Source organism: Lottia gigantea (genome assembly GCF_000327385.1).
Source record: "Lottia gigantea unplaced genomic scaffold LOTGIsca_1, whole genome shotgun sequence".
NCBI lineage: Eukaryota > Metazoa > Mollusca > Gastropoda > Lottiidae > Lottia > Lottia gigantea.
Genome location: NW_008706746.1, coordinates 4,303,581 through 4,323,154, shown reverse-complemented (window position 1 = coordinate 4,323,154; position 19,574 = coordinate 4,303,581). Strand labels below are relative to the sequence as shown.

The window sequence follows — 19,574 nt, the reverse complement described above, 5'->3', positions numbered from 1 at the left end:
GGGAAATGGAAGATATTTCCAGTTCCCACTCAGCCATAAAGATATTTACATAACTCGGCGCAAATCTTTTGCCCATCGCGGTGCCTGAAGTCTGGAAATAAATTTTTTCATTAAAGGCAAAGTCATTTTGTGTAAGGATTCGTGCACTCTGGTTTTACGCTGACATAAGAGCTAAAACACTAAATTAATTATTAATAATTAATAATTATTTCGGTACTTTAATTCACGGAGGTAATTATCATAAAAATTAACTATTGTACATTCTAAAAGTCTTAGGAAGCCCTAAATGGCATAATATAAATTGATTTCATTTTAATTGTAACTTTAAAGTTTGCTTGTCAGGAAAATTCCACTTGTCAGGAAAACGTAATAGGCCTACCTGTCTCTCTCTCTCTCTCGTTGTCTGCATTCTTCCTACTGAGATTGTCCGCCAGAAAAGCCTTGGACCTGGGGATCAACCTGTTAAGTGGTGTCAGAAATGGGATTTCACAGTTCTATAAGTGGAATACAGGATACGAACTACGTCAAATTTTGTGAATTGTGGTAATGTATAATGTATAAAGAATTTGTAAATATGTTCCAGGGAAGAATATTTCTATATTAAACCAGTTAGCCTACATAACAAGACGAACCAATTGGAAAAATGGCACAGTCACCGGACAATGAAATAATTTTTAGAAACCAAATCGTCGGACAGGGAGATGTCTCGTTAGAGGAAGGAGAGATGGAAATAGAAGACGGAGTCGAAGAAGGCCACGGGAAAGGGGAGAGACCCACTAATCAAGAACCAAGGGAGAAACGAAGATATCCAAGAATGGACCTACCTGTTAAGCCCGAAGAATTTAACGGAAATGGGGATTGGGAGGAATATATTAGTCACTTTGAACTATGTGCAGAACTTGGTAACTGGATGAAGAAAGAGAAGGTTTTAGCTTTGGCAGTAAGATTGAGAGGTCCAGCACGAAGTTTTTACATAAATTTGTCTACGGAAGAAAGGGGTGACTACGTATCTCTAGTGGAACAACTGGGGCAAAGATTTGGAAGCACTCGACGGCAAACCAGATGGTTATCGAGACTAGAAGCACGGAAGAGACAATCTGAGAAGTCAATAACCGCATTAGGAGATGATCTAAGACAAATGACTAAAAGAGCGTATCCTACGCTAGTTGCTATAGCCCAAGAAGCCCTCGCATTAAATCAGTTTTATAAATGTATTACCTTAGGGATGAAATGCAGATGTATAGATCGTAATTGTGCGATTGTAGCACAGGCAGTAGATGTAGTAGAAAGATATGAAGATATATCCCTGGAGATGGGTGCGATAAGAAGTGATCTGTACGTTTAGTAGTCGGACAGACCACATCAACGGAAAATCAAACTGTAAACATTGACAAAACATTGAAGGATGTAATTGAACTCAACAACAATACAATGGGGGACGCTATGGGTGTAACCAACCAGGACATATCATAAGGAATTGTCCAGATTGGTCTATGACAAATGAAAATCGAAGCACAAGACCGTCGTCTCAATAGGCCATGAGACGCCGGAGTTTGAAAGGCCTACAGAAAAAGACACATGTAATTATGAAAGGACGGGAATATGTGGAGAAACAAGTGGCCAATTCGACAATGGATTTTATACTTCTGGATGGATCAATGGCATACAAATATCGTTCCTCATTGATAGTGGATCTACCGACACGATTATCTCAATACGCTACTTTTCAAAATTGAAAAAAAAACTCAGGCCAGAATTACAATCTGCTCAGTCTCAAGGATGTTAATGGTAACAGTCTGCCGACATACAGTATTGCTGTCATGCAAATACAATTAGAAGGTGCAACGTATCAAATACCTGTCCTAGTATGTGATATGTTCCCAGCTGCTATCGTGGGTCAAGATTTTCTTTTGAAGTATGTAAGCAAAATAGATTATAGGAAGTTTTCCACTGGCAGAAAAGTCGTAATATTTTGGATAGGCGGCGAAGCTGAAATGGTGTGTGCCGTTCACTCTGTAGAGGCTGTTACTATTCCACCACAGTCTATCTAGATGATAAAAATATCTATCCCTTCACGAAGAATTGCGGTAAAATTGGACTGTTAGAGGCATCACTACTTTGGGCTAAACAAACTCGCGATCACTCAGGGTATAATGAACATCCATGGATGCTAACCCAAAGCCTGTACAAGTCATGACGAACCAGTAACGCTGTACCCAAACTCCAGATTAGCCATCTGTGAAGCAGTTTACGTCGAACCAACAAAGGGAACTGTAAGCTGTCGATACATTAGTAAAGGAGACAGTGAAGCAAATCTTGTAGTTCATGATCACTTGAAAGATCTCTACAGTCAACGTATCCAGCAGGTAAATTCTGATCAGCAAGTCCAGCTGACTACGCTCTTACGCAAGTACCAGGACGTTTTCTGTAAGTCATTGGACGATCTGGGTAGAACAGATAAAGTTCTACTTCGGATCAATACAGCTAATGCAGCACCAATCAGGCAGCCATGCAGGAGGTTACCCCTTGGAAGAGACAATCTGAAAGGGAAGAGAAAAAATGTTGAACAGACAGGTCATCGAACCGTCCAGTAGTTCATGGAGTTCTAATATAGTACTAGTCAAGAAAAAAGATTCCTGCTATCTGTTTTGCGTAGAATACTGGGAACTCAATGATGTCACTATAAAAGATGCCTACCCGTTGCCGAGAATAGATGAATGTCTCGACTCATTACATTTACACGACATGTCTTGGTTCTGTTGCCTTGATATGTTTTCAGGTTTTTGGCATATTGGAATGGAACCCTCTGACAAAGAGAAAACGGCATTTTCAACTAGCCAAGGTCTGTACCAATTCATTGTCATGCCATTCGGGCTATCAACATTTGAGAGATTAATGCGAGATGTCTTGAGAGGCCTACAATGGGAAGAATGTTTGCTGTACATGGACGATATCATTGTACCTGGAGGTTCGTTTATAGAGACCATGCTACGATTAGAACATGTATTCCAGCGACTGGGTGATGCCAACTTGAAGCTGAAACCATCTAAATGTACCCTATTCCACCACAGCGTTAAATTTCTTGGACATGTTGTTTCGGAAAAAGGAATTGAAACTGACCCTGACAAAATAAGTGCTGTAAAGAATTGGAGCACTCCAACATCTGAAGAGTTTCCTGGGATTAGCCTCATACTACTCATTACAAGTATCTCATCAACCTGGACATTTACATCGTAACGCAGACGCTTTAAGTCGCAATCCATGTTAGTCGTGTAAGCGCCTAGAAGATATTCAAATTGTCAATATAGATGAGTGTACTGATCCCACAGACGATCTTCCCACTCACATCGCTAATGCAGTTACCAGACATCAGAGCCAGAGCCCCGAATTTAAAGACAGGCATTGTACTCTTTTGGGAGCTACATGATATTCAGCAGGAACAGCTTCGAGATCCTGACATATACCCACTTCTCAAAGCTAAGGACATAGAAAAAAGACCACCCTGGGAAGAAGTAGCACATGGCAGTTCGCAATTAAAAACTCTGTGGTCGCAATGGGACAGATTGCAGTTAGTGGGCGGTCTACTTTATAGGAACTGGGAGGGAAAAGGTGATGATTGAACCCGGTTACAACTCACCGTACCTAAAATAAAGAGGGATGCTGTTCTTAAATACTGTCACGACTTGCCATCGTCGGGACATCTTGGAGTAAATAAAACCACAGAAAGTCAAAAATGGGTTTTACTGGCCTGGAATCAAAGAAACAGTACACACCTATTGTAGAGGCTGTAAACAGTGTGCAGCTAGGAAACCAGCAATGGAAAAGAAATCACAAATGAGTAATTACATAGTCATTTTTGGACCACTACCAAAGTCGGCTTAGGGCAATTAAGTTTGTTTTGACTATTTGCGATTGTTTTACTAAATGAATGGAAGATGTACCGTTACCAAATCAAGAAGCTGTTACAGTTACAAAGTGGACAACTCAGGACTGGGAGACTGGTAGGGAGTTCTCTTCCATTTCCCCATCCTACCAGGAGAGAGCCCGGTCATCGTCGGTGGTTTGAGAAAGCCGATTTATTCCGATCTACCAACAAAGAAAGATTAAGCCTATGACCCTGTCTGTGCCGGATATCAGTGTATACGGTATTGCAGTAAAGCAGGACGGTTTTGAGGCTACTTTCTCTGACCAGGAGCATACTTTGTGGTTTACTCGCCGTATCTGCCGACCTAACATCTGATCCAAGAGGCATATGGCTACGTTATTCCGAAAGATGACCATACCGCCACCAGCTGGATTTTGCTGCCCTTCAAGAATGGTGCTGTTGGCTATTATGGAGTCTGGTTTGGAGAAGAGGATGATTGAACTCCTGGGAATTTCGCCTCGTTTCCTACTCCAAGTGAAACGAGGGTATTCCGTGGCATTCACCTCCGTGAGGAAGTCGTCCACCTCTACAGCCACCAGTGATGTTGTTTTGGAAAGAGCTTAACCAGGTACTGCCCCTGATCCAAACAGCCAGAGCCCTAAAATGGACGTTTTGGTGGAAGAAATGGAGAAAGGAGCAGCTAGGCCAAGTGCTGTCCCTGATCCAAACAGCCAGAGCCCTGAAGTGATAGTCCCATTAGAAGAAAGGAAGAACCACACTTTGAAGTTTTGCAGATTTTGCCCGAATTTGGGAGTACTGTAGACGAGGACGTTATACCGGAAGTTGATCTGAACACTTTTCAGAATAACTTTTCACAGGCCAGCCTCGCTGAATCGACTACTATCATCCTGGTAGCAGTGGATGTGGAGGAAAAAAAGCAAGTCCTGGAGATATTAAGGGAAGCTAGGATCTATGCCTAAGACTGGAAGGAAGTCGAATCCGTCAGCATGATTGATGGGCTTGCAGCCCTGTTTTGGCCATCCAAGAACTGTCAGTCTCTGCCACCCGATGCCAAGCTTTTCGCCTGGGAAATGGCAGCCTGGGAAATGGCAGCATTCAGATTACATACTGAGGGACTGCAACCCACCTCGGAAGACCTGGACAGATCCACCTTATGTTGGCCACGTATATGTTGTGTTTGTCAGGATCGGCATGCTCAAAATAGAAATGGCTGCGGCGGAACATCGGAATAATAGTACTGACTGACTGACTGCATAATCATACAAAATGAATATTCGTATCAGAATCTGAGGCAGGACATAACATTAGAAACCACAGTCTTTCTGTCATCAACATCATGTCATCAACATATTATAGAGTCATCAATTACATCACCTTCATCATTTTCTGATCTTCAACTACAGTACTGGTAATATAGAGTCAATAACTCTAAAACCAATTATCTAACTGGGGCACATGGATACTTAGTTGACAGCATTGATTTTTTTTTATCAAACCAAACTGGCCTTTTGAAACCTATGGGGTCTATCATATATCAATTGTGTTCTGATAAATTCAAAACTACACATTTATCTCCCTTCGAAAAATAAACATGGCGGACAAAAGAAGCAGTGAAAATCTTTTCAAAAATCTCGAAGGAGATATTTCTACACAACAGTTGCAAGCATGGCAAAAACTGCAGAAAATGGTATACATTTCAAATTATCTAGGCTGGATGATTATTTTCTACAGCTGTCATATTTTTAAATTCATTTTAACTACTACTGAAAACAAATTACCGGTGTAGAGAGGGAAGTCAGAATGACAAATATCGTGGGTGACCGCTTGAAACTTCCTCTAACGATATGTAAGACGGAATTACTTATCGAGAAAAACGCAAAAGACTATTTGTACGCGTATTTTGTTAAAACCATCTATTTTATTAATTTTTTACCGCTATAGTTGGTGTTCATTCTTGGGAAATATAAATCATTTGGTTTTCATTCTTGGAAAAAATAAACCTGTATAACAATTCGAGATCTCCGGCCTATTGAACATGATAATACAGTATACTGGCTTTTCATTTTCATCCAGAAAGAAAAGGAACATTGAACATTTTAAATCTGACTGTTTATATATGTGTTATTTAATTAGCCCTTTTTGAGTTTGTTACAATCAAGCTAAGAATACAAGGACTTTTACGAGCTTTCGAATGGTACCAAAAAGTCAAAATGACCAAATATGGCATATACCAGGTTTCAATACCAGATTCTTCGATAATGCTATTTCTTGATAGAACTTTGACAATATTCTCATTTCGTGTGTGACCGCTTGAAACCTCATATAACTATATATGACGCAAAATTACTTTTTGAGAAAAACCCAAAAAACTATTTGTACCGGTACGCGTATTTTGTTAAAATTTTTTTTATTATTTTTTTTACGTTTCATTCTTTGAAAACATAAAATATAAACCTCATACGTGGTTTTCATTCTTTGAAAATATAAACCTTGTATAACAATTTGAACTCCGGCCTATTGAACCAAAAACTCGTATAATAATACAGTACGAGGTTTTCATTTTCATCTGCAGAAAAAGGAACATTGAACCTCGTATAATAATATATTTTACGAGGTTTTAAATCTGACTGTTTATATACGTGTTATTTAATTAGTGCTTTTTGAGTTATTTACAATCAAGCTAAGAATACGAGGTTTTGATCACAAGATCTGTGCTTTTACAAGCTTTCGAACACTATCAAAAAGTCCAAATGACCAAATATGGCATATACGAGGTTTCAAGCGGTCTATACATAATAGTATACATAATCGAAATTTGGCACATTTTCTGGAAGGACAGTGTGTTTTATTTCACTGATGTTTGCAAAACTTTTTACAATGATCATAGCAAAGTCAGTCTAACATTACCAGTACTGTTTTGAACCTTGTATTCACTTAAATAAAATGCACAAGTTTCAATATTCCAACGATCTTGCTCGGAAATCAAATATTTAAATGATATCAAGACATTCTAAGACCAAGTCAAAGTATAGGCCTACTAGCAATGCCAAAGAGTGAGCATTGTGCTCTACAGTGAAACTGACAACTTAAAAATTGTATAAAATTACTATCAAGTCAGGGAATATGGTTGTAAATGATGAAGAAGAAGAAGAAAGAGAAAGAGAAGAAGAAGAGGTGGTAGTGGAAGAAGGCATGATAGAGATGTGTTTAACTGATCATACAGGAAATGTAGTTCAAGATATTATTCCATCTACATCTGGTAGTTTATTGGACAAAGAGATAGCCACGGTGGGTTCAGATGTCACGCTCAAATATTTGACTGGTGAGTTAAGTTATCAAACGCACTGCTTTGTTTTCGTAATTTCAAAAAAATATGAGTTTGTGTTGCCTAATCTGAAGAATCTGTAATAGTTGCAGAAACATCTACATTTGTGGTCTATTACTAGGTGGATATAAATTAGAACATGTTTGCAAAAGGCGCATTTTTGGAGCGAATTTTCTCGGGTTTTCAATTTTGGGATCTTGCAAGAATATCCAATAGGATTGCAGTTAAAAAATTTCGATTTTGAAAATTCATAGCACACATTTTTGAGCCAAATTTTGCAAATTTTGACAAAATTTTCGATTTTTGGTTTGAAAACAGATCACAACAGAAAACAAATTGGCATAATCAAAAACTTTGCATCATTTCCAGTTTTCACGAAGTCGATGTACAAACTTCTGGTTGACCTACTTCCTGTTTTATGAATGAATGTAACTAAAACGTTTACTAAAAGGTAGATATCGTTATCAGTTACAAAATCAGAGGCATTAACTAGACATGAAAATTGATATTTTGGCCACCATTTGCATTTTCTTGAAATACGTCAAAATGTTATTCAGTTTCAAAGGAAAGCTTAAAATTTGATAAAAATGTTGGAAGCCGATTTTTGAATTTCGCTTTTGCCTTTTTGCAATTTCCGCTTGAATTTTTTTTGAAGTTTGAAGTCTCATATCTGTTGACCTTGACCTTGGGTCACATTGACCTTTACAGAATTATAGGTCATTGGCCTTGGCTATGCTTGCTACTGTTATATTTGATCTCCAATTTCTACTTCCAGTTTTATAGCTGTCCAAAGACAGCACAATTTTCAACTTTGGACTGCTCTAGCATGAGTCCTAATTAAAATAGATGGTTATTGTTTTCAGATTCTGAATGGACTTTTTGTGCTTTTTCTAACTATATATAACAAAAGTTTTTCATGCAAAAATTCATATTTTGACTTTTGATCTTTTCCTACAGGTTGATTGCTATTTTGATTGTAAACTAAAATTACTTTTCAAAATTTTGATATCCCTTTCAGTTCTGGCGCTTTATGCCTGTAAAAAGATTTTATAGATATTTAGAAAATTCTTTTTGCAACATGCTAGAATTGTTGATATAAAAGATTTGAAATGATGAAATTTGTCCCGGAAGTATTAGATCAGCCACCATCTTAAAATGACAAAATTCTTTATAAAAGTACTTTTCGGGGTCGGGGTTTAATCGGATTTGCATTATTTAAAAGTCTATATTATCAGTGAACAATTCCTAACAATCGTGTGGGAGCAAATTTTTGAATTTTTAATTTGCTTTTTAATTATTTCCAGTTGATTTTTTTCAATTTGGACCAAAACTTTCAAGGATCATATCTTGTGACCTTGTCACCAGAACAACAGTTGTTGCTCTTGGCAAGATCTATCACAAAATTCCATCATTTGTCTTGTGCAACGTTAACTTCCGACTCTACAGCCATTTGAAAATCGCGATTTTTAACTTTGAAGAGCTCTGTTACTTGCCCTATTAACATACGACAAAATTTCTTAAAATGCATGATCTCTCCTTTTTGGTGATATATCGCACTTGATCAAAATTGCACTTTTTAAAAATTGAAAATTTTGTACTGAATTCTATAGTAACTGTGCTTAAATTCACGGTGTCTATATTCCACCGACAGTCACCATTGCCTTAAAAAAAACTTTTACGAATATCTCATGATTGTACCTTCACCTTTAATATTTGAAATTGTTATAACTCGCAAAGTTTGCATTTGTCACCATCAAAATTTTACATAAAAATAAATCACTACTTGGGACAATAAGTGATAAAGTTACATTTGTTTGGGCCTTTTACTTTAAGAAAGGGAATAGATTTATAAATTTTGATATTTTAACCATTTACATGCATGACCTTGGTCTTTGCAAGGTCAAAGGTTATTGATCTATGATGTCCATTCATATTTTCATCTTTGATGTCTGACATATACTTCCGCTTTTAGAGACGTCCCAAAACAGCAATTTTCAACACTTTTAAGGCTCATATCACCTTTATTTGACGTTTGTTGATCTTTTGACCAGAACAAAAGTTATTGTGCTCGACCAGATCTATTCAAATATATCTTCATTTGTATTGTGCGGTGTTTATTATCAGTTTTACAGCGATTATAAAAATTGACTTTTTACTACCGAGTGTTAACACTTTTTACTACCCAATGTTATCAAATCAATGCGTCTTTTCACTACCCAATGTTAAGTGGTTTTTCTAATTTTTACTACCGAATGTTAACATGCTTTTATTTCCCACTTTCCCTTTAAAATGCAATGTTTCGTAGCTGTGTCAGGTTGGATACGCACTGCATCGGAACCGTCTACGGATCTAGTAATTTTTTTCAAGAAGAATTTGTGACCTTAATGTGGAAGAAATGCAACAAATTGTAATATTCTGTAAATCAGTAAACTCGAGATGAAAATGTGTTAGTGATAAACATGTTCTTGTTCTCTAAATTTATGATCAGATGCCTCTGTAAATCCATCTCATTATTCAGTTTACTGTTCTTACAGGTGAAATAACATTTGAAGAATTCAGTGTTCAGATGGAATTAAAGTCTATGGAGAAACAAGACAATGATGCAGTAACTTATGACTCAACTGATGTTGGTGCTGAAGAAGAAATAGCTACTAAAGATCTAGCTACAGAACCAGAGGAAGGTTCTGAAGAGGCATTTGTTCCCCCAAATGTTTCCCATAAAGGATTTCCTGATGAGGATAGAAATTCTCCAATCAAATTTAAGAAGGTAACATATTGTTTTCATGTTATTATTTATTCAAAACTTATAGTCCTGGGCCCCATTCCTTAAAATTGTTTACAATCAACTTAGTCCTAAGTATGCTATTTCTCAATGTAATATTCTACAATTACCACAAATTCTTATCCTAAGAAGATGAGATGAACTGAGTTTGCTTTCTTTGCTCATGTATCAGTTCTCAACATACTAGGTCAACACATATTTCCAGATCTAGCTGTTAACATTATGATTGTAAATCCACATCACATATCTGCAGCATCAGATGAGCTATAGTGAATGATATTAAAGCTTTTGTCACTACTTCTAAAGATAGACTTAACTTCTTCAATATAAAACTTTTTCAGCCCAGGAGGAAGAAGACTGATATTCCAAAAGGTTTACATGGACTAATGGGTGAAGCTAATTTACAGTTTGCTCGTGGAGAGCATGATGAAGCTATTAAGATGTGTATGGAAGTAATAAGACTTGGTAATAATATTTCTAGCTAAAGTGACTTGACTTGAACACAATAGACAGATTAACCATTCTCTGTTATACTACCATAGTATTTGGATTAAAATGACTTGAAAGTTTTTCTAAGTAAAAGTTTTGTTTTAATTATTAGATGTGTACATATTAAATATTATTTGTTTTCCAGCACCAAATGCCTATTTACCATTTCAAACATTGGGTATGTTATATGAAGAATTAGGTAATTCAGCAAAGGCTCTTCAGGTAAGTTACATTTCTATTAAATATGATATTTCATGAACTGTGTGTTTTTATTACATAGAGATTGACTATTGTTAATTTTGATACTTTTTTTATGGTTTGAACTGAAGCACAAAAGCTTTACATTTTTTTAGATACAACATTGAATATTTCAGTTTTATTTGATTGCTGCCCATCTGAGTCCTGATGATTCTGAAGAATGGGTGAGATTGGCTGAAATGTCTCTAGAACAAAATGATATCAAACAAGCTATAGCATGTTATGGAAAAGGTAAAATGTAAAAATTTATACAAAACTTGCAGTGCTAGTCACAACTGCCCATGTGACTTCATATACGTAATTTGCATAGGAATATCCTTAGATGTGTTAAAAGATATCAAAATATACACTTAAGGTCAGACATCACTGAATTTGGATGGCGTTTTTGTTATTTGGTTGTGGTTTTTGATCAAACACAGAGAAAGTTATTTTGTCATGAATTCACCTTCCAGCTATAAGATATGATGCTAACAATATGGAATATATCTGGCAGAAGTGTAGTCTACATGAACAGTTAGGAGAAACTAAAAGAGTATTAGAAGGTTATCAGAATATTTTACGCTTATTACCTAAAACAGATGGTGAAAAATATCTACATTTAGCCAAGGATATGACCAAGGTACATCTTTTGATAATTTAATTATTTGATTGTATTTCCCAGTCATTCTGATTTAACGTCACCCGCAGAAAAAATAAATCAAAAAAAAATTATGCTGTTCAGATTTCATTTGTTAACCTTTGTGGAATTAAAAAAGTACAATGACCAATCTGTCAAAAGTATAGATGACTTTATTTGTGAAACTCACCTTAGAATAGAGATATTTACAGGTATTATGTACTTTGCTCATAGGATTGAAACCCAATTGGAAATTCCTAATCTGAAGAGGATTTTATATCTGAAACATTTGTCGACAATGTCAGATGATGTCTTTTTAATTTGGTTCAGATGTCAACTTCAAATGTTGATACCATAAATATTTTAAATTTCTTATCCCATTAGTATACCATTGTCTTAAAAAGTCAGATTGTATGTAACTGTATCATGTTTCTATATTTTGTAGACATATCATGAGATGGGTGAAGATAAGATAGCTATAGATGTCATGGCTAAAGCTTTTGAAAATCATGCTGCTTTACTTTCTCCAGAAGGTTAGGTCACAGAGTTGTTGCTTGTTGCTTGATTCATGGTTATTATGTCCTTGAATCTGTCTGAGATTTATTTTACTTTAATATCTCAAATGTACTGGCATACTTATATGTGCTTGTAAATTAACAATACTTATAGAAATGGATTGTTGATTTTTATATCTTGAGATCTAATAAATAACAATCAACAAGGTAATATATTACAGTGGAGCCTTCTTTATCTGCACATCTACACTTTCCATTCCCGATAAAATCCTGCGGCTTAACAAATTTGCGGATATTTGAAACATTCCATGCCATAAATAGACTTATGTCCCTTCCTATTAGGAAACCTGTCAAGTGTCATGTACGCAATACATGCTGGACGTGATTGTGTTGTGTGTACTTTGATTGTTTATAATTTGTCATTTCATTTCAATAACATAGCATGATTATAACAATAACATTACAACAAATGGTATAAGTAAGCTATGACATGTATAGCTTCAAATACTTGTATTATTACTCAAGGACTAGGAGAGAGTATAAGATTCCTGTTGCTCAATTTCATTCGAAATTCTGTCTGTTTCAGATACTAATTTACTATTAGAGTTGTATATTAGTCAACAACAGTATTTTGATTGCATACAGGTTAGTAGAAACAGCATTTTTATCAGAAAAATTGAAAAATAATTTGTTATGAATTATTGACCTTGTTCTTAAAATGTAAACATTCTAGAAGGTGAAATTCTTGACAGATTTTTATGAAACTTGGTGTGAGTGTTTGCTATCACCCAAGGATAAACCTTATTGAAAACTGAATATTTCATACTGTTAATTGTTACTGTACTGCCAAATATTTTTCTTTAAAATCAAAGATGCCAGTGGGCGGATATTACCATGTCTGGCAAGTTATCTTTTTAAATGATAAAAGATTTATGAAATTTACTGTGGAGTCTTTTCATCACATTATGACAGTTCGATTATTCATAGAATTGTTGAAATATTCACATAATATAAGTTCTATTATAGTCACTATCCAAGATACATCAATAGGGATAATTTCCAATTGATATGTTACATGTTATACTGTATTCCAATAGCCATTGTCTGTGAAATCAATGATTTCAATGAATCCTTCTCTATCTTAGATTTAAAAGTTTAAAGGGAATGTTTATATGTGTGATTGTAAAGCCTAATTTTAAGTATGATTTAAAAAGAAAACTTAAATGTGACTTTACTAGTTAATGGTTCGACATTGTGGTGTTGAATTGGAACTGGGTGATCATACTTGTTGGAATGATACAGTTTCAGTTACCTTGGAAACTTTGCAATCTCAACCACCATTAAGGTATGTACCCAATACTATGCATTTCATTTCCTTTCTTGAGCAATAATTATCTTCAATTTCTTGAGATTTACAACAAATTCTAATATTTTTGTTTTGTTTATCTGTTCTAATTAGCTAATTTTTTCTACACCCAAATATAATTGAAATCATTGCGTGTTAGTCACTATATTATATCTATTACAGTTGTCATGTACCTGATACACTACCAGTTGATTTGGTATCTAAATTACTTGTATCTTTGATAAGATTGAAATGTTTAGAGGTAGTCAAAGTAAGTCACTTTTCTTCATCTGTATTTTAGTGTGACTAAGGCTGAAAGAGATTAAGTTAAAGCATGATAAATTATAACTTATTTACAAAATGTCTACCTATCACTGATCAAGGTACAAATTGGTAACTTAATTTGATTGCTGACTGACTATCACTGCCTTTGTGACTTATGTAGAATGGATGAACTAACATAGAAAACATTTCATCATGTGCATAATTTGCAATCTGTGTCTTCAGAAATATAATACAACAAGCAAAATGAAATGCATCATCTCTTCGTTCTCACTTTATTTCTGTTTAAATTGGACAAATAAAGGTATCATATATTATGTTATTACAGATGATAGAGTATATTTTACTAGAAGAAGAAGTCAATGATGTGGGAGATCTATTTTTAGATGTAGCGGAATCTTATATGGAGGTTGGGTGTCATGAATCAGCTATACCTATTCTTGAAACTCTGGTAAAGTCTACAAACTTTGACAAGGTGAATATTACATTGAAATGGTATAGAGCTGCTGAAGATGTCTCTTTTAGTTATTTTCAGAGTTAGAATTGAATCATTCAGGTCTATAACTTAGTCAAAAGGTAAGCTAGTGTGAAAGCAGACAAAATCAAATGTTAGACACAAAATGAGTTCATTGGCTATCTAGGTTCAATAAACATAAAAACGAATGACAAGATCAGATACCTGTAGAAATATTATGGCTCATCTATTCAGTGCACTACACCTGCATGTATGTAACCTTGAAAACAAACTTTGAGCTAAGTTGATTGCATAAGATATTATATATTTGAAATATATTGTTTGATTGTAGGCTGCTGTATGGTTACGGTATGCTGAATGTCTAAGTTCTATAGGTGATTTACAAGGTGCAGTTGAAGCTTACACTAAAGTTGTAGATCTAGCTCCTGCTCATTTTGGAGCTAGGGTGTCTTTATCAGCTTTACAACAACAACTTGGTAAACATGATGAAGCTGTAGAGATATTGTCAAGAGGTATGATTGTTTTTACAGAATGTACGTGCCATGAACAAAATTGAACATAATGATTAAATGCACAGATGTATATATTGAAACCTTTGCAGGCAGAGAATCCATCAAGAGATTGTCAAAATACTTATAGTCAGTAGATAGTTTGGATGGCTAATTAAGTCATATATTTACAGGTGAACAAGAAGAAAGAGAACTAAGTCAAGAAGATCAAGTTCTATTATTACATAAATCACATTTATTATATTCACAAAACAGATTTGAAGAATTCTATATTTGTAGCAAAAAACTTCTTTTTCAACATTTCCGAGAAATTTATAGTCCTGCTTTTATGAAATGTAAGTAATGAACGCTATGTTGTACATGTTTATGATACATTAAAAACATGAAAATTTGTTTAAATGGTCTGACCTAATAAAAATTCGGAAAATGAAGAGAAGCATGCTGGCTATACAAAGTAAAATTACAGTTAATACCATATACTTCCAAAAATGAAGTTTTGGCAGAGATGAATGCATCTTGAAATTAAAAAAGGTCATATGTATAGTTTACTTTGCTTTTTTGATGCTCTCAATTTATATATACATAATCTTTGGTTTTCTAGTGGTATTTTCCTATAGAGCACATAAACATAGAGCTGATGCTTTAAGAGCTTATATCAACTTTCATCATGGTCAATCATCTTTAGATTCTTTCTGTAAGTATTAGTTAAATTGGATTATTCCATATTTGATAAGGTTATTTTTCAGCCTTTAAGGCTTACCACTTTTTTGGGAGGAGGGGGGAGATGCTTAATGACATTTGTATTTGATCATTTCAATATTGTTGCAGATTTGAGTTTCAACTGTCACTTTGCATAATTATTACAGACTGATGGTTCAACGAAACTGCAGACAGTCATAGCTTAAAGGACATTTTAAACATTTTTACATGCAGATATTATGACATCTTCAATCTTTATTGTCTGTGTGAACATTAATGGACAGCATCATGGAAGTGAACATATATGTGAACTACTGGCAAACTGAACCTGTTATGAAATCTGTAATATTGTATAAATTAATATAAAAGTGAACAGTATTTCGTGTTTTCAGTAAGTAGTACATCTAAACAGACAACTAGTGAAAAAGCTTGTGAAGTAACATCAGATGATATGTGGGCTATATACCTAAAGGTAGAGGAGTTAAATACAGTCTTGTATTTTGATATTTTTTCTTATATTTGAGTTGTCCTCAACATGTGATGTGGGATATATTCACTCGCGTGTTTATTTTTGATTTTTCTGACTGCACTACAGCAAAAATGAAAAAAAAAATTTTTTTTAAGCAAACCCCTTGAAGTTTATAGATTCATTGTTTATGAATTTTACGGTATTTACTTTTTTGATCGCCATTGCAAATAGTTAAGGAGTCTATGATTATGATAACACATTATTGATTATTTTATGTAATCTGTAATTGATTATATTTGGTTTATTTTCAGCTATGTAATGCTCTATTAGAAAGTAATAGATTAGAAGAACTATTAGAAATTACAACATTGGGGTTAACTTGTCCTCAATTTATGAGAGATGAAGAGAAGATAAAGGTAAGATTAGAAAATATATTTATCATAAAAGTTTTTGTATATCAATGTAATATCTAGTGAGTGAAAAGTTCTAAGCCTTACATTGAAAGTCTCATACTAGATTGATGACTGTCATTTATTTCTCTAGTCGCCTCAAGTTTTACACACTTTAGCCAGTGATGTTGCAAGGTGGTTACAGTTGCAGTTCTTATGTCTATGATTTATTAAATAAGTGTGCATGTTCGTGGCAAAAGTTTTTTTTAATCGAATTGAGATATCTCACTTAGATGAAAAACTTTTTAGCCTTGTATATTGCCAAATAAGGTATACATATATGGATGAAAACATAAGCCTTCAAATAAAACTGTTTCTTGTTGATTCCTATATTAGTGTTTGTACAATGGATTGTTATTGAAGTATTTATTCTCTCTAGTTACTTCAAATAAAACTGTCTTAACTCAAATATTAATCTTTCAATTTCCAACATATTTTAGTTTTACTATTTGATGATTTATGTCACTATTTTCAGGAAACAGAGTTTATGTGTTTGATAGCTTGTATATTAAATAAAAATGGTCAATTTGCTTATGGTTTTGTCAAGGATATTTGTTTAAAGGTATCTGAATTTATGTATATGCTTACTAGCTGGACTAAATATCTTGACATCTGATAACTGATGGCATAATGATAACTAATTTCCAACATTTTGATATTTTCCATGTTTCAAATCATTGATTTATTTTGTAGTTTAAAGATTGTAACCAAGCATGGAATTTATTTCAACAAGTCATATCATTTGCTAATGATGCAAGACATAATAAATTTGCTTTCCGACTTCTAATGAAGGTATGTGATTCTATTGAAGTTTGATGATTTTTTTTCTGGCTGTGTATTCTCGAAACAATCTTAGCTAGGACCGATTCAAGGCACTTGGAACAGGTATGAAGACATCTTAAATTTAAGATTCTTCCTATTAAAAATAGTCTTACAGTTATACTAACTTAACAATCCTATCCTAACTTCGTCAATCTCCACAAGTCACTAAATGACATTCTTGACACCTAAAATGGATTATTTCTTTCGGAAAATACTTCAAGAAGAAATGAGCACGACGGCGAGGAAAAAAAATTAATTGATCATACGCAAAACAAATGACGCTCTCGCATTCGAATTAACAACGGTATAAATAAGATTGAAAACAAAGACAAATGCATTGTGATGGTGCAGATAGCCTGTGTATTCATTGTATTGTTTCATTTTTTATATTTTCATATAGAAGTGTAATATTTGATATATGAGACATATAGAATATGTTTGGGACAGCTCACTTACCTGTTTCAAATTTCTGTCCTAAGTCGCTAAAATCGTTTCCAGAATGTGTGGCCAGGCTATCTTGCTAGGAGATGATATCATGTCTTCTTGTATTGTATATGTTGAGAGAAGATAATTTTAACTGCAGTGTCAATAATTGGGTGGCTATTGGCTGTGTGAACAGGTTGTCAAATGGTTGAAAATTGTTTATTCAGTCAAAAGTGAACATAAAACTAGTGTTGACAAATTGTCATTTATATTTTCAGAATCCTGAAAGTATTCCACTAGGTTTAACTAATGGTCATAATTGTTTATTGAGTGGTTCCTATAAAAATGCTTTAGGTTGGTATATATATTTATTTCTTGTGGAAATGAATTTAGGATTGTAAATATGTACTGAGCTTTTAAGCTCAAAAATGAACAGAAACAAATAGTATTCTGAATTTTATTGAACAGATGAACGAAATTCAATTCAGACATTAAAGTAGATTAATTGTTACGTTTGTAGGTGAATATGTTAATGTATTAAGACAGACACCTAATGATCCTATGGTTAATTTATGTGTTGGTTTATGTTATATACATATAGCTTGTCAGAAATTCTCAGCTAAAAAACATACGTTATTTGTACAGGTAAACTATTAATATTGTAATGTAATCAAATTTAAAGCATAACTGCACCTTTTTAAATTGAAAAAATACCTTCAAAAAAAGCATCTTGTTCTTTGTGATTCCCCCTACAAGATATTTTATAACAATATATACATGTAGATGTATTATATCTGTTCATAATTCTGATAAAAGTATGTTACCCCTACTCCCGAACACAACTATTTTCTAATAACTTTAACCCTTTAAACACCGAGTGTTAATGAAATCAAACATCATATACCCTGAACTCTAAGTAATATAACTTAATGGGTATGACGTTATGTGACATCACTTGGTAACAACTGTTCTGGTATTTATTGGGTAATTATGTGGCCAGTAAACCAGCCGCTTTGGTAAAATTTCCATGCATCCCATTCTAATTACTGGATACAAATGAAACTCGTGTGCATGCAAAGAAAGGATATTGTTCTATTTTTGTGAGACTGGATTTTTTAATACCAAACACACATTTAAAAAAAATCATACCCTACAAATAATATGAATAATATATATTTTTTTAGGGTATTTCTATGTTAAATAAATATGTAGAATTGAGAGGAGAGTGTCAAGAAACCTATTATAATATGGGAAGAGCCTTACATCAGTTAGGTAAATTAATTTGTGTATTCTTCTTACATATATATATATATACCTGCACAACCTCCAGGAAGTCATGCGGATCTGCCTTGCGTCAGCTACACCCGGCTTTTTTTTTGGACGCATGACGGGGACCATTTGAAGGATACCACTTCTGCATTTATGGAATCATACCCTCCTAAACCAACGATTTCGATTTTAAACAGATGATGCATGACGGATCCGCATATATGAAATCTTAGCTTTAGCCTATATAAAGACAACTTTCAGTTATTGTATGTGTCTAACTTCATTATGATTTTGATCATAACAAATTTGAAACTGATATATGAATTCACTTAAATCAGTTAAATTTAGTTTAGTGAGAAAAGTATGAAGATAGTGATAGACAACAGTTCCAGTTATAAAGAATGTGATTTATTTTCTATAACACCTTGCTATTGGAAATATTTAGAGTAGATTGTCTTTTTTTGTAGATTTAAAGTATGCTGCAGTATTCTATTATAAAAAAGCTTTAACTTTCCCTCCTATAATAGACCATCCCAATGTAAGTATTTATCTCAATGACTACCATATGCTTTTTATAAAAAAAGGCCTAAAGAATGTGCTTTTAACTTCTAAGACTTATTAAAACAGGACCCCAATCTAAGGTTTGAAATGAGTTAACATTGCCTAGTACAAAATATTTATTTGTACAGACTAAGAGGACAATACTAGAACCATTCCAAAACTATGCGAGTACCACAATAATCATGTTATTTATATTTACAGGGAATATATGATTTAAGAAAGGAAATAGCATTTAATCTATCATTAATTTATGAAGGTAGTGGTGCTATAGAACATGCTAGAATAATGTTACATCAGTACTGTGTTTTATGATAGCTTGATACCAAATATAGAAATTACAGCTAGCAATGAGTTGAACTGTTGAGCTCTTTCGTCTCAGACAATGTTGGAAAAAGATTGA

General features: G+C 34.0%; 2 protein-coding genes across 2 annotated transcripts; both read left to right on the top strand.

The window, feature by feature from the left end:
• Positions 1-643: 643 nt before the first annotated feature.
• On the top strand, positions 644-3,620 carry LOTGIDRAFT_152181 (hypothetical protein; the record flags this gene model as incomplete). The annotated part of the gene is made up of 3 exons (XM_009045637.1): positions 644-1,335; positions 1,772-1,997; positions 3,330-3,620. 3 exons carry the CDS (start codon positions 644-646, stop codon positions 3,618-3,620), a joined length of 1,209 nt encoding a protein of 402 aa, XP_009043885.1.
• Positions 3,621-7,009: 3,389 nt separating this feature from the next.
• Positions 7,010-19,486, top strand: LOTGIDRAFT_208362 (hypothetical protein; the record flags this gene model as incomplete). Its single annotated transcript, XM_009045636.1, has 21 exons — positions 7,010-7,091; positions 10,300-10,458; positions 10,628-10,704; positions 10,857-10,971; positions 11,193-11,359; positions 11,802-11,889; positions 12,458-12,516; positions 13,110-13,216; positions 13,400-13,487; positions 13,827-13,973; positions 14,305-14,506; positions 14,656-14,821; positions 15,551-15,653; positions 15,962-16,066; positions 16,575-16,661; positions 16,793-16,891; positions 17,623-17,698; positions 17,865-17,989; positions 18,529-18,616; positions 19,081-19,151; positions 19,376-19,486. The coding sequence occupies 21 exons, from the start codon at positions 7,010-7,012 to the stop codon at positions 19,484-19,486; spliced, it is 2,322 nt and encodes a 773-aa protein (XP_009043884.1).
• Between the last annotated feature and the right edge of the window lie 88 nt (positions 19,487-19,574).